The sequence below is a fragment of the Misgurnus anguillicaudatus genome, chromosome 4 (genome assembly GCF_027580225.2).
Source record: "Misgurnus anguillicaudatus chromosome 4, ASM2758022v2, whole genome shotgun sequence".
Taxonomy (NCBI): Eukaryota; Metazoa; Chordata; class Actinopteri; order Cypriniformes; family Cobitidae; genus Misgurnus; species Misgurnus anguillicaudatus.
Window position 1 is genome coordinate 27,427,497 of NC_073340.2, and position 16,114 is coordinate 27,443,610.

A 16,114-nucleotide genomic window follows, 5' to 3' on the forward strand; every position below is an offset into this window, starting at 1 on the left:
TTTAAGAGATCATTGTAACTGGCACACATCTCTGCTCAAGTCTACCATACGTAAGACATACAGGCACAATGTCTATGGAAGAACACCACGGAGGAAGCTGCTGTTCTCCTGAAAAACATTGCTGTGAGCCTGAAGTTTGCAAAAAAGCACATTGGCAAACCCCAGTGCTACTGGGAAAATATTTGATGGATTGATGAAACAAAAGTTGAATTTTTCAGGAAAAATACTATGGCACAGTTTACCAAGATCAAAACATCATCCCAAAAGTGGAGTATGGTGGCGAGAACATCATGATTTGTGCATGCTTGCTGCCTCAGGGCCTGGACCACTTGCCATCATTGAGGGAAAAATAAATTCCCAAGTTTAACAAAATATCCTACAGGATAATTTCCGGGTGGCTGTCCACGAGTTGAAGCTCAGTAGAAGTTGATTGATGCAGCAGGACAATGACCTTAAGCATCGAAGTAAATCCTCCATAGACTGGATTTAAAAAAATGTGCCATTTGGAGTGGCCTAGTCCAAGCCCAGACCTTAAACTGTAGAATGACCTCAAGAGATCGGTTCACACCAGACATCCTACAAATGTGTCTGAGTTGAAGCGGTTTTGTAAAGGGGAATGTGTAAAAATTCCTTCTGATTGATGTGCAGGTCTGATTCAGAACTACTGAAAGCGTTTGCTTGAAGTAATTGCTGCCACACTCTTAAAATAGTTGTGTTAAAACAACTCATCTTGTCTCTAGTTAGTGACAACACATTTCTGTGTTATTTTTGGAACAACACATTTTGTGTTGTTTTAACACATCTTGTGTTGTCCCTTTTATTTATTTGATCACAAAATCAAAACAATATGACACATAATGTGTTAAAATAACACATGATGTGTTAAATAGAATAACACAAAACAATATGTAAACAATTAACACATCCTTTCTTAGAGTGCAAAGGAGGTTCAACAAGCTAATAAATCCAAGGGTTCACTTACATTTTCCTCCAACACTGTTAATGTGTATTGGGTGTTTTCAAAAAAGACACAAGAAACTAGAAGTATTTGTGCGTTGTCAGCTTATGCACATTGAGTTTGTCTATTGTTGTGACCTAGATGAGGATCAAACCACATTTGATGGCACATCACAGTAAAAAAACAGTTCATTCCTAGTGGTTCACATACTTTTTCTTGGCACTGTATATATATATAAAGATATGGAAATCTGAAGACAAGGCAACATGTACGGTCATATAAACACATAAGTAAAATCATAAATAGAGGCATATAGGTGGTTCCAAAGTAACACAATCCCTTGTAGCTGCTATACTGTACATTTATAGTTTGGGGTGGGTGATCTTGTCATTGTCCATGAGTAAACATACGCATGTCCTTCAAAACCACGCATGGCATAGATGCCTTAGATTGCTGAGCTGTGACTAAACTGCCCTTCGTGGTGTTTGTGGGAGTGAGTGGGGAGGTGTTAATGAGCCTGTTCTTATGTCGATGTAAAACATGCTCTACCAAAGTCAGATCTAAGGTATAGACTTAGAATAGAAGTGTGTCATAGATGCACGAGTGAAGGAGAAACACAGGGGGAGGTTAGAAAGTCCTTTATGTTCGATGTACAGTAAAATGACAGGTTGAGAGAGGGAGTGAAAGGGAGAGAGAGAATTGCAGAAGTCATTTGAGAGCGTGAGTCTGGATCACATCGGAGTGGAGATCGGCAAAAAGCGCTGGTGGATCTACAATCTCTCTGCTACAGTTTGAGATCTTTGCTTTGGAATTAATTTCCTATCGAATAAGGGGAAAACTAAGTGTATCGTCACAAGCTTTTCAACAAGTTCTCCTTTCGGATAAAAAGGGAAGCAGCTGCTGGTGTTTTCTCTGTGTTCGCTCGCAGTCACTTCTCAACACACACGCTCAAAGTGAAACAGGGACAGGTTCTGGCGTTGAGCGATGGGGACGGTGAGCGAACTGTGTGCTTCCAGCTTCCAGGCGTTTTTGTGTCCCACGGTTTTCCCGGCTGCTCCAGCAGGTGGGTCTGTCAATATGTGCTGACGTCTGTATGCATGTGCTTGTGAATCACGTTCATTCCAAATGTCAAATCTTTTGTTTATTGTTTTTTAACAGATATGTCCATATTATTTTGATGAACTGTTTTAGTAGCGCATTCATAACACGAACCATCTGAGATTCTTGCTGAGTTGTTGTTTGTAGATCCCTGGAACAATCACTCGGTGTAATTGAATGTTATATCTGTCCAGTGTTGTTGCCGTGGTGATAAACACTGTTCCCGGATCATGGGAGTGTTTCACAGAGAAAAGCTGCCATCAGTGGTCAGCAATGTTGTGTGTGAGAGAAAGCACTTGTTGGGTTGATGCAAAGTTGTGGTTGGTCTGTCAAAAATATTGTTGTGGACACAGTTACTGGTGAACATTGACATAAAACTCAATGGCATAAAGGATACTAAAGTCACTACATAATTTTTGATACCTCAAACCTCTGGTGATTTTTTATCTTTAGCCTTGAGACATGCACCTGTTGCTCACTGATCTTCTTTATTCATGTCCTGAGAAAAAGGGCGTCGCTAGACATAAATGACATCTGAGGTTTAGCCTACTAGCTAGTGCCAAGTATAAATATAGCATGTACATTTACACATTCATTTGATCAGTATGTGTGTTTTTACTGGGTATCAAACCGATGACCTTTGTGACCCTAATGCAACGCTCTGCTAACTGAGCTACCCCATCAGTCAGTAGCTGCCATTTCACCATATAGACCCAATATATTCCGGTTATAAATAACCCACTTCTAGCCAAAATAAAATAAACTACGTCGGACAGACGTCAGGACCCTACGTCGGACAGACGTCAGGACCCTACGTCGGACAGACGTCAGGACCCTACGTCGGACAGACGTCAGGACCCTACGTCGGACAGACGTCAGGACCCTACGTCGGACAGACGTCAGGACCTAACGTCGGACCGACGTCAAGACCCAACGACAGGTGGACGTCAAAACCCAACGTCGGACAGACGTCAAGACCCTACGTCGGACAGACGTCAAGACCTAACGTCGGACCGACGTCAAGACCCAACGACAGGTGGACGTCAAAACCCAACGTCGGACAGACGTCAAGACCCTACGTCGGACAGACGTCAAGACCTAACGTCGGACAGAAGTCAAAACCCAACGTCGGACAGATGTCAAGACCCAACGTCGGACAGATGTCAAGACCCAATGTCGGACAGACGTCAAGACCCAACGACAGGTGGACATCAAAACCAGCCAGCAGCCATATCACCCTGTAGCCCAAGACAGCCTGCCCACTAAAGCTAAACAGGGCTGAGCCTGGTCACTACTTGGATGGGAGACCACCTGGGAAAACCAGGTTGCTGCTGGTAGAGGTGTTAGTGAGACCAGCAGGGGGTGCTCACCCTGCGGTCTGTGTGGGTCCTAACACCCCAGTATAGTGATGGGGACACTATACTGTCAAAAAAGCACTGTCCTTCGGATGAGACGTTAAACGAGGTCCTGACTCTCTGTGGTCATTAAAAATCCCAGGATGTCCTTTGAAAAAGAGTAGGGGTGTGCACCGGCATCCTGGCCAAACTTGCCCATTGGCCTACTAATCATCCCTCATACTAATTGGCTATATCACTTTATCTTTTCTCCACTAATAAGCTGGTGTTTGGTGGGCGTTCTGGCGCAATATGGCTGCCGTCGCATCATCCAGGTGGATGCTGCACATTGGTGGTGGTTGAGGAGATTCCCCCATTCATATGTAAAGCGCTTTGAGTACTAAGAAAAGTGCTATATAAATGTAAGGAATTATTATTATTATTATTATTATTAAAACCCAACGTCGGACTGACGTCAAGACCCAATGTCCGTCAGTTGGCAAAACCCAACGTCTGTCAAATGTCAGGACTCAATGCTGGGCGGATGCCGAGACCCAACGTCCGGCAGACGTCGGGGCCCAACGTCTGTTCTTGTTTTTGTTTCAACAGATCCTGCTTGGACAGCTACTCTTGGACATGTTTTATATGTGGCTATGGGTGTACTTTCCACTTTTTTATTTAACAGACAGAACTGCATAGACACAATGCGGTCTTGTTGCTTGTGTTGACCACTTAGCAGGCAGAACGAAATTCAGAAAAGAGCCTTCGGAAAAGAACCTAGGAATGATCTGCAAAATCACAAAACAATGCATAGAGTTTGCCCATTCAATAAAATTAGGTGATTCAGAAAGCTACTATTATTGTCTGATAATAAGACGACTAACAGACAAGATTTGGTTGAAAGTGCTTGTACTCATATGTCTCATATGCCCTGTCTGTTGCTGACTGTCTGAGCGCATCTGATCACTTATTAAAGGTGATCATAGGCGCTCAGACAGTCGGCAACAGACAGGGCAAGCAGGCCACTGCACAGCAAAATCTCACAACTTTGCAGCCATTGCCGCCATCGACTTTTCAGCAGCAGACGGTGGTTTAGGGGAAATGACCAGGCTATTTACAGCGTATTTAGTGAATTTAATGTAGTACTTTGTCAGTTAAGGAAGTATATAAATATGTTAATTTAGTTCAATCTTGACATATGAGTTACAAGCACTTTTAACCAATTCTTGTCTGTTAGTCTTCCTATTATCAGACAATAGCTTTCCGAATCACCTAATTTTATTAAATGGGCAAACTCTATGAATTGTTTTGTGATTTGCAGATCATTCCCAGGTTATTTTCTAAAGGCTCAGCTAAAGGGAAGAAAACTTGTTTCGTTCTGCCTGTAAAGTGGTCAACAAAAGCAACAAGACTGCATCTATGCATTTCTGTTTGTTAAATAAAAATTTAAGCCTGTCCAAAACTAGTAGCCTAAGCAGGATCTGTTGAAACAAAAACAAAACAGACATTTCTTATAGTGGTCTGCCCGGTGTTGGGCCTTAACGTCTGCCTGACGTTGGGTCTTTACGTCTGCCAAATTTTGGGTCTTGACTTGAGTTCAAAGTTGGGTCTTGGCGTCGGTCTGACGTTGGGTGTTGGCGTCTGGCGGGTGCTGGGTCTTGGCGTCGGTACGGCGTTGGGTTTTGGCGTCTGTCTGATGTTGGGATTTGACATCTGCCTGAAGTTGGATCTTGAGGTCTGCACGACATTGGGTCTTGACATCAGGACAGCGTTGTGTTTTGACCTCGGGACAACATTGTGTTTTGATGTCTGCCTGAAGTTGGGTCTTGGCGGAAGTCCGACGTTTGGTTTTTACGCCTGCCGGACGTTGAGTCTTGAGGTCAGTCCGACGTTGGATTTTGACGTCTGCCCAACGTCGGTCTTGACTAGGGGTGGGACAAAAAAACGATTATTCGATGCATCGCGATGCGGACGTTAATCAGTTTGTGGAAGTAAATGCCCGGTTAACATATAAAATGAATGTGTCCGTTTAATTATAATTTTTTACTGGTTTTAATGTCTTACAACAGAAACAGAAAATATATGTATATTAGAAGGACATCATTCATAACTTAGTTGCATTACAGTACAGTACATGACAGTTCAGAGAGTAGTGGCAAAAGCGCAAACACTAGCCTGGCTTTGAGGTCAAATGTGACTTAATGACGTCACAGATATGCTAATTAGTATGTCAAGAATCGATTCTGAATTGAATCATGAGGGTCCAAACAATTCCCACTCCTAGTCTTGACGCCTGCCTGACGTTGTGTTTTGACATCAAGACCCAACGTCGGACTGACGTCAAGACCCAACATCAGGCAGATGTCAAGACCCAACGTCAGGCAGATGTCAAGACCCAAGCCGGCTTGATGTTGGATCTTGATGTCAATCCGACGTGGAGTCTTGACATCAAAACACAACATCGTCCTGATCTCAGAACACAACATCATCCTGATGTCAAGACTCAACGTCGGCAGACTTCGAGACTCAACATCAGCCTGATGCCAGTTTGCTTGCTGGGACAAAGAACAAAACTTCAAAAAATGAGTTTATTTCACTGCATTTTGGCTATTATTTTTTCGTCAAGGTTTGGTAGAAACCCAAAATTTACAAGCAAAGATAAAGATTGCTTAGAAACATACTTTTTACAATATAACTCATTGGTACATTTAATTTTTTTATGTGATGACCAAGTCATAAGTTAAAATATGAGAAACATACACTTTTATTGCAATAAAATTGTAACTGTGTGTTTTATTATATTGTTTAGCCTTTTTTTGTAATTTGCTTAACTTAACCTATGTGGATGGCACTAACATCACCCCTGTCCCATTCTCTCCATTACAATTTTTGCCTTCTAGCAGATGAAACTTTATCATAGACAAACAGATATGGTAGCAAGGAATGGTGAAGAATAGCTCAGTCCAGTGATCCGTTGCCCACTAGGCCACAATATATTTTCAATGAAAGGAGCAGGTAAACTGAAAAGAGAGTGGGCTCAATCCCAGAGGTGGAAAGTAACGAATTACATTTACTCACGTTACTGTAACTGAGTAGTTTTTTTGTGTATTTTTACTTTTTTGAGTAGTTTTTAAAATCTGTACTTTTACTTTTACTTAAGTATGTTTTATTTAAAGTATTGTACTTCGCTACATTTTAAATCATATCCGTTACTGAGTAAAAAAATACTTTAAAAAGCAAGGTGATAAAGACGCGCAACGGATGTAAATGGGCGGGGCCCGGGGGAACGCGCAAAAAGAACCATGGAGACGGACGAGACAGTCGCGCGCTAATGCAGACCCGCCTCAGTTCAAATCTTATGAAAGAAACCCCTGGACATATTTAAGCGACCACTTTCCACTGACGCGAAGCGAGTGTTTCATTTCTATGAAAGGTAGGATTCATGCTCTTAAGTACGAAATTGCACGACGCGTTTTTAATACCATGCGCATTATCTTCCGAGGTCTAGCAGCTTCGCGTCAAGTCAAACACAACTTCAAAACGTCCTTGACAATGCGCAGAGAGAGAGAGAGAGAGAGAAGAATAAAGGTCATCAGGTACCTTTGTCAGGGAAGTAAGAAGATAATAAACGTGTCAAATGTATATAGACATGGCACTCATCTCATTATATGCTCATTTAAACTAGATATAGTTTAATAAAATAATGTATGTTACCAGCATTAACATAAATGACAACCTTATTATAGTGATACTAGCTGCTGACCACCTTCAAAAGTGCATAACTCACCTGTAAAAATCATTAAACAATTCCATAAATGTTTCTTACTTTAAAAAAGCTTTTTATTTTATTAACTTTTTGTTATTGCACTTTAATTGTAAAGATGTTCCTACAATTAAAAACAACTAGTTTGAGATTTATATTCCCTTGTCGTTTTTAACTATACTAAAATCCTCCACCTCTTCCCGCTGTAAAAAAGTAACTTTTACTCTGAGTAAAGTTAAAATGACTTACTTTTTACTTTTACTTGAGTAGATTTTTAGACAAGTAACTTTACTTTTACTTAAGTAAAATATTATTAAAGTAACTTTACTTTTACTTGAGTACAATATTTTAGTACTTTTTCCACCTCTGCTCAATCCCCAGAGATCATTACATACAGTATGAGTTATATAATGAACTGCGTGGCGGTGTGGGGGGAATGCTCTTGTCATATTTATATGCCATGATCCACCACCGGTTCTGACTCATTCATGATGATTTTCTGATAAATATTAAGGGCGATCTTTACACTGGTACGAAATTAACGTTTAAATTAATTGACCTTTTCAGATATGTCTGAAATATTTTGCAACTATTGCCCCTCTGCCCTAGCGATGCATTTCATTGTAACATAGACTGCATGTGCTCATTAATATTATATATAGTCTTTCATTGCTAATGTATGTGTGTAGGCTATTTGTTTACTTTAGCACCTCCCTCAATGTGTTTATGCATGTTTGTTGCACACCAGTGGTTATTGTAAAATAAGTGTTTGTGCTGACAAGACAATAAATTGGTGAAAATACACTCATAAAACTAAAGGTGCTTAAAAGGTTCTTCACAGTGATTCCATAGGAGAACCATTTTTGGTTCCTCAAAGAACCATTTAGTCAAAAGTTTATTTCATACCTTTTATATACTCCAAATGAACTTTTTACACTACAAAAACATTAACAGAGAGATTGTTCATATGATAAAGTTTTTTTATGAAACTATTTAACCAAAAATGGTTCTTCCACCGTAAATAACCTTTATTTTAAAGGGTGTATGTGGAAATATTTAGACAGAAAAACATGAAAATGAAAGAAAGAGAGAGAGAGAAGTTTCATTATTGCTTGTATTTTGCTGACAAACAAGAATGGAAATCATGTACTAAGGAAAGTCATAAAGATTACATACACTGTAAAAAATGATTCTGAGTTTTAGTCAGGTGGACAAGTAAAATCATGTCCTGTCAACTTGCAGTGTCTCACTACGCACTAGGATGAGTTATAACAACCTCAACTTAAAGGGAAATTTAAAACTTTAAATAAGGTGTTCATATAACAACAAAACATAGGTTGTTTCAATTTTTTTGCCTCATGCGCATGTGCCAGAATCTCTACGTCATAATGACGTACTACTTTAACGAATTTGAACAAGACGCGCCAGCGCCATTTTCTGCACGAGAGGACGAGATCGCTACACGAGTTGCTGATGGGAGAAAAAAGAAGACGAAGGAGCTCTTATTTGAACGACTACAGATGTATTTTTATAGTAAGTATACCCCGATTTGTTCTTTCTTTCATGTAAAAAATAGGCTTGTTTTGTTTGTGTATTGATTTAAGACAACTTGATTGGTAAGTTAACGTTAATCAGGAGCCACACGCACATTTTTGCTAGCTATGCAGTGTTAGACACCGAGCTGTTAGACACGTGAGCAGAAAGAGAAGTCGTCTTTGACTAGTGTAAGTTAATGTTGGTAAATAGATAAAAACGTGTACAAATTGGTGTAAAATGGCCCAAAATAGCTTTTTCGCATGGTTTAAAGTTTTCAGGCACCGTGCCGGATCTCCGGCGGGCGGCGTTGGCTGCGAATTAAAAAAATATATATAATATTATATTAATATCATTTCGCGTTCATGCGTTCACCCACAAATAGGATGAGAGGAACACATCTTTTTCTCTCAACCAAACTAAACTAGCCAATCAGAAGTAGAATGGGGCGGGTCTTTAAAGTGTGGTTGAGAGATCCAGCTGCAGGTACCGAGCGGAGACCGGAGATGTCACGTACCAAGGAATCCGCAGGATGGAAAGTAAGTTTATAAAGAACAGGAAAGATATGACCTAATTGATAAAGCACTTAAATAAGTGGCGCTGGGCATGGATAGACGGAATAGGCAGAGACAAGCAGCATTTTAGAAGAAATTAAGAGAAGCAGGTGCTTGCATTTCAAATGCTGTCTCACGATATCAATATAAAGTTGCATTTGTGTCAAAACGTTTTGCTTGCATTATAATATTCTCTACGCACATGCGTTAACGCGTGCCTCCACGTGAATCAGATCCCACATAATCCTGACAAAAACACACATTCGCTGATGGTTTGTGAATCTAATTTGCGTGTTTGCGTTAACGCGTGCGATTACAGAATAGTATAATGACACACTCGTAGATCTGGTTTGCCTGCATGTGTGTGTGAAACGCGTAGATCTTGACTGTAATGCTTTGCCAAAAGATTAATGCAAAAAACAAATGGACTTGACTAAATTCCTGGGTGTCTGAAAAGGCAAAGTCACATCATCATTTGAATTATAAACTGTAATGTTGCAGTATCCACTTCAAATTTAGGGTGCAAAGGTTGCTTGGTGTTCACTAATAAATAAATAATAAATCTGTATTAAATGCCACCACTTATTATTCTATAAACATGTTTTAACCAATGGTGAATCTCATTTGTGTGCCCTATTATAACCATGCATATATGCAACCAAAGATTTTTAAATTCCTCATAGATCTATGTCACTTATTTTTACTCTTAAAGTGCACTACATTGATTTAAGTGCACTCCTGGTTTAAGTGACATCAGCTGGTTACGTCTACTATTAAATCTTATTTTGGTGCTGAACAAAAGGTAACAAACAACTGTTGTTGTACCACCTCACTGGTAATTTATTTACAACAAAAGTATGCAAAAAGTGTACATATTTGAAATTAATGTTTTTATTTTTCAAGACAGAGGGGGAGGGGTGAAAGGATAAATGAAAAGAAAAACAAAGGATTGAACCAATAAAGGAGGTACTTTAACCATCATATATTTTACAGACAACAAACCAAAGGATGAGGACTGCAGCATTGCTTGGGCTGCCGTGATACATGCGAGAGACTCCATCTAAATTCATGAAGATATGCGAGGTAAGCTGAAACCTTTAAGGCATTGTTTCCCAATCCTGGTCTTCGGGCACCCCCTCCCAGAAAGTTTTAGATGTCTCCTTATTTAAAAAACCTAATTTGACTCATCAGCCTCCTTCCAAAATGGTAAACATGTGTCCCTAACAAGCTGAGTTAAATCAGGTGTGTTAAATAAGGAGACATCTAAAACTTTCTGGGAGGGGGTGCTCGAGGACCAGGATTGGGAAACACTGCTTTAAGGCAAAACAAGGGAAAATTGAACATTAGATCTCTTAATTTGCAGGGGTCTGGGGACTTTAAATTGTTTGTGAAATTGGTTATAAGTAATAGTACCTTAATTTTCTTTTCATTCTACAAAGCCCAGTGACCATGAAGAGGATGTGATCAAGGGCGTGGTGATCGGAATCCTAGTGGTTGTGGAAAATGCGGAGCCTTTTCCAGAATTCTACAATGACGTTGCCCTGGTGATTGAGGAAGAAGTGGTGATGCGTCACCCTGAGTGACATACCTAATGCTTTTCTGAACCTGATTGGCCTGGTGTACGCATTAAACCTTGACTATCCAAAGGAGTTAAAATTCACTTTTGAAGTGATACAGCGCCTGTTCATTGGAGTTGGATCACACTCTTGCACCGCAAGAGTTCACTCTTTGAAGAGCAAGTTGCTGAGATAAGAAACTATTTTCTTCTCCTTGTTACTATAAGCATTTACAGTGTACACTGTTTTAAAGTTTAAGACCATTGTTATTTTAGATATTATTGTTTTAAAGGGATACTCCATCATTTGTCATATTAAACTGTTATTACCTTAAAGCAATAGTTCACTTTGAAATTAAATTCTAATGTTTTAGCTTACCTCAAGGGCATCCAAGATGCAGGTGTCTCTGTTTCCGTGGTAGTTTCACTTTTGATGTTTTTAGGTCAAACCCTTCTTGTCTGTCAGTCATACAATGCAGGGCCACGGTCACTTGGTAAACATAACCCCAAAGAGCATTCACAGTGAAGTCCAAACCAAACAACTGTCCACCGCAAGCACACATTGATGGCCCTAGACACGAAACGAGCGGTTTGTGTGAGAAGGCGAGCACTGTTTGCGTTGTTTTTGCCCCTTGTGCACAGCCGCGTCTGTGCTTGGTCTGCGCATGCGCCGGAAGTGATCTCTCGCACGTGTACGTCACTCATTGTTTACACAGAACAGAGATTGTAGGTAAGACAGCTAATAGAAATTGTACTAATTTGTGCTTATCCGGGATGTTTAAACCGACATGAAAGAAAACAATTACGTATGCTCGCGCGAACTCATCCAGGAGATCACTTCCGGCGCGCAGACTGGGCACGGACGTGGTTGGGTGCAGGGGGCAAGGGCAGTGTGAGTGGTGTTCGTTTTCTCGCACGGGCCGCTCGTTTCGTGTCTTGGGCCATCGGTGTGTGCTTGTGATGGGCAGTTGTTTGGTTTGGACTTCTCTGTGCATGCTCTTTGAGGTTGCGTTTGGTAGGTGACCATGGACCTGCATTGTATGACTGACAGACAACAACGGTTTGACCCAAAAACATCAAAAGTGAAACCACCGCGGAAACCAAGACACCTGCATCTTGGATGCCCCTGAGGTAAGCTAAAACGTATAAAAAATTTATTTTAAAGTGAACTATCCTTTTAACTGGGAGGAGTTAATGCATACCTCTATCGTCTTGGTGCGTGCACTTGAGAACTGTGGCGTGCGGCGACGCTTTGGTAGCACTTGGCTTGGCCCAGTTCGTTCAATGGAACAAAACGGAGATGAAGTTGGAAATGACCAAACACATCCACGTTTTCCCTGTTTGGTACGAGTGGATATACGATCAAATATGGAGGCACAAAACAAAACGTGGCGCTTTTAAAAGTGGGTTTAAAAGGGTAACTATAATCATTATGAGAGGGAGAAGGGGAGCAGATTTTTCAGGCGAGTCGAAGTACTCCCAAAAGTGCTATTCCACCATACATTGTAGTTACCCTTTTTAACCCACTTTAGGAAGCGCCATGTTTTGTTTTGTGCCACCATGTTTGATCGTATGTACTCGTGTTGAGTGGGGAAAACAATGTGTTTGGTCGTTTCTGGCTTCATCTCTGTTTGGTGCCGTTGAATGAACTGGGCCAAGCTAAATGCCACCAAAGTGTCGCCAAGCGCCACAGTTCTTAGGGGAGTGGTCTACTCATTTTCAATGTTAAAATATGTTATTACCTTAACTAAGAATTGTTGATACATCCCTCTATCATCTGTGTGCGTGCACGTAAGCGCTGGAGCGCACTGCGACGCTTCGATAGGGTTTGGCTTGACCCCATTCATTCGATGGTGCCATTTGGAGATGGAGTTGGAGGTGACCGGGCACATCAACGTTTTTCCTATTTAAGACGAGTAGTTATACAAGCAAGTTTGGTGGTACAAAATAAAACATAGCGCTTTTCTAAGCGGATTTAAAAGAGGAACTATATTGTATGGCGTAATAGCACTTTTGGAAGTACTTCGACTCGCCTGAAAAGTCCGCTCCCCTTCTCACTCTCATAATGGGAGAGGGAGGGTGTTAATGCGCCAAGTCGAAGCACTCCCAAAAGTGCTATTGCGCCGTAAAATATAGTTCCTCTTTTAGAAAAGCGCTGCGTTTTATTTTGTGCCACCAAACTTGCTCGTATAACCACTCGTCCCAAACAGGAAAAACGTTGATGTGTTTAGTCACTTCTAACTTTATCTCTAAATGGTACAATTGAATGAATGGGGCTAAGCTAAATGCTATCGAAGCGTCGCGGCGCGCTCCGGCGCTTGCGTGCGCGCGCCCAGATGATGGAGGAATGTATCAACAATTCTTGGTTGGGGTGGTGACGTGTTTTGGTATTGAAAATGAGTAGACTATTCCTTTAGGTGCGCGCACTGGGATGATGGAGGTGTGTGTTGACTCTTCTTGGTTAAGGTAATAACATGGTTTAATATGACAAAACAATGGAGTATCGCTTTAAGTGTAACATTGGTATTCTTGAAATTTTTTTAAACAGACTGTTCACTTGTTACCTTGTTCTACTTCCTCTTTCCTTGTCATGTTAGACATTTGATTGGGAATTAAAGACACTGTTTTATTTGAAGTTGTTAAACACAGGAACAACTTTACATGAATAATTCACTATAAGCTGTTAGGAAAATCTGATAATGACAAGGAGAGTTATTTGTACTATTTTGGCTCTTAAATGGTTCTGTGCATAGTAGAGCTGCACGATAAATCGCATGCGATACCATGCACATCTCGTCAGTTCCTTGATTAGTAGTGGGTCGCCGTCGGCTGCTTTCGGATGGAGCTGCATTTGCTGCACAGAGCCGTGGTTCACTGACAGGCTGGGCCATATCGCATGCATGTCGCAGGCAATACGTCCGCGATTGTAAATGCGAGGTTGCCCCGAATGTCGGTGAACTGCGTCTCTGTGTGGTGGATGCCGCTCCATCTGGGGGCAGCTGATGGCGATTTACTACTAATCAAGGAACCGGCATTACTTACAAGATGCGCGTGACATTCGCATGCGACTTATTGTGCAGCCCGAGTGCATAGAGAAGTTTGCACGTGTTTTTGTGAGGTGTATATTTTAACATTGGTATTCTAGAATTTTTTTTAAACAGACTGTGTTCTTGTTACCTTGTCCTGCTTCTCTTTCCTTGTCATGTCTGACATTTGATTGGGAATTGAATTATTTGAAGTTGTTAAACACAGCTTATAGTGAATTCTTCATGTACAGTTGTTCCAGCAATGAAAATATCTGATACCATTCTCTAAGAATGAGTCTGTGCATAAAGAAGTTTGCATGTGCTTATGTGAGCTGAATATATGTGAGGGTTTTTCTTGTAATGTTTTCATATCTTTGCAAGGAAAAATAAATGCTGAGAGTTTCAATTTTGCAGTTGTGTTGATTTCATTTAAAAAAATCTGGTTTCAGGCAGATATCTAGAACTTCTTGTCAAAGAAAGCAATGAAGTCTAATAAACTCAAAAAGTTAAGTTGTGATGTTGAGGAAAACTTACTATTTTATGTCAATTAGACTTTGTTAATGGTTGTGAAAACATGAAAAATTAAGTTCAACCAATATGTTTTTAAGTTTACTTAACAAAAAAATCTAATTGCTTATTAATTGATATGGTACGTTGGCCCAATTTACTGCAAGTTATTTCAACAAATAAATATAAGTGGAGTTAACTTAACTCCTAATGTTGGCTAAACTTAACTGGGTCAATGCAATAAGATGACTTGACCAAGTCAAGTTGTGTCAACAAATCATTTTTTACAGTGTATGTTGCTTTTTAGGTGTTTTCTTCGCTTCAGAAAACACCTAAAGCAGTGGTTCTCAACTGGTTTGGCCATGGGACCCACATTTTTACATGGTCACTATGCTGCAACCCCAATTTTTGGAACTTGAATCAAGCTAATTTATTTCTCAATAATTGTTAACACACATGCGCTGTCCCTTACTTAATATAAGATAAATTTATATGTAAAATATATGTAAGATAATTAATAAACAGTATCGTATGGTGGTTAAATACAGTAAACTTCCAAACAAGTTTTCTTGTTGATAGTGAATCTTGACCCTGCAAAGACTCATCAGAATAATCTAAATTTTCCACTACCTTTAGGACCGCCAAATTTTTATGCAAATGCTTATTGGTTATTGATCTGTGCTGGTAGGTTCAAGGTTATAGGTTCGAACTTGATGGCTGTTTGGGTGATCTCAAAACACTTGACCCATAATTTGAACCATAATTTGCTTTTATGTGAAATAATGTTTGGATAATCAATTTGGGTGACATTTATACAGAAACTGGGACTTGCCTTAATATATGCACAATGGATCATTACCAGGACACTTTTTGTTAAACATCAGGAACAGGAAATTCATTGCATCTTTTTGCATTTTCTTTCATTTCTCCAATGTTTGGCAGACAACAGCATTTTTCAACCCAGTAAAATAGGAAGTCTGTAAACATTTTTAAGTGTCTTAAGTGTCTAAAAATGTAGATTTAACACTGCCTCTCTCATGTTACTTTTATGTACATTGATGCATCTGGCAGACGCTTCTTTCCAAAGCGACTTACAGTGCATTACAATAAGCATGTTTCCTGGATTCAAACCCGACCTTTTGCACTGCTAGTGCAATACTCTACCACCGAGCTATACGTGAGCACATACATGCATGTACATGCTGCTGGTGTGTTTAAGGGTTTACTTGTATGTTTAAGAGACAGAGAGATATAACACTGGCCACATAAGGCTTAAGTGAGGTGAACTTGACTTAAAAGCCACCCGACTTGAAGTCTGATACAAGATTGGTGAGATGGAGTTAGAAACATTAATGGTGAGTCAGTAAGCGATAAGAGATTTTCTCAGGATCTGTAGTTTTTCATCACCCCCACAAGACTTGCTATGCTAATAGCAAATACTTTGAATGAAGGGGGGGGGCATTTCATATATTTTCAGAAACATGCAGTGTGATATACATTTACACAAACATAAATGCTTGACCAATGCATTGCAAGCTTGTGGTTTTATTGTACATTGCCCAACATTCAGTCTTGCGTCCTTTAGTGGTCGTCTAATGCATATTGTCTGCGAAAGCAGAAGCCCTTTCTCAATATAGTAACACTTTTGGTAACACTTCTGTCATATATTTCACATTGCAGTAATGTGTGAAATCTTGTCTATGCACCTAGAAGGATTTGCATTCCCGCATGTTTTGCCTCATGTTGTAAGAAAACATTATGATTTTTTATAAAAGGCCCGAATTGT

The 16,114-nt window shown here is 40.2% G+C and overlaps 1 protein-coding gene and 1 long non-coding RNA gene across 3 annotated transcripts in view; both read left to right on the forward strand.

Moving 5' to 3' along the window:
• Window positions 1–16,114, forward strand: part of cyth1b (cytohesin 1b) — a 90,597-nt gene that overhangs the window by 13,860 nt on the left and 60,623 nt on the right. Inside the window, exon 1 of one of the 2 annotated variants that reach the window (XM_055176908.2) lies at window positions 1,511–2,021. The exons of the other annotated variant lie outside the window; for it this stretch is intronic. Coding sequence (XP_055032883.2) covers window positions 1,943–2,021 — 79 coding nt within the window. The 5' untranslated portion in view covers window positions 1,511–1,942. Of the gene's footprint in view, window positions 1–1,510; window positions 2,022–16,114 lie in introns of those variants that run through there. 2 annotated transcript variants of the gene reach the window in all.
• On the forward strand, window positions 8,354–11,091 carry LOC129454104 (uncharacterized). The gene is made up of 3 exons (XR_012369125.1): window positions 8,354–8,686; window positions 10,234–10,323; window positions 10,680–11,091. It is a non-coding gene; the product is annotated as an uncharacterized lncRNA (long non-coding RNA).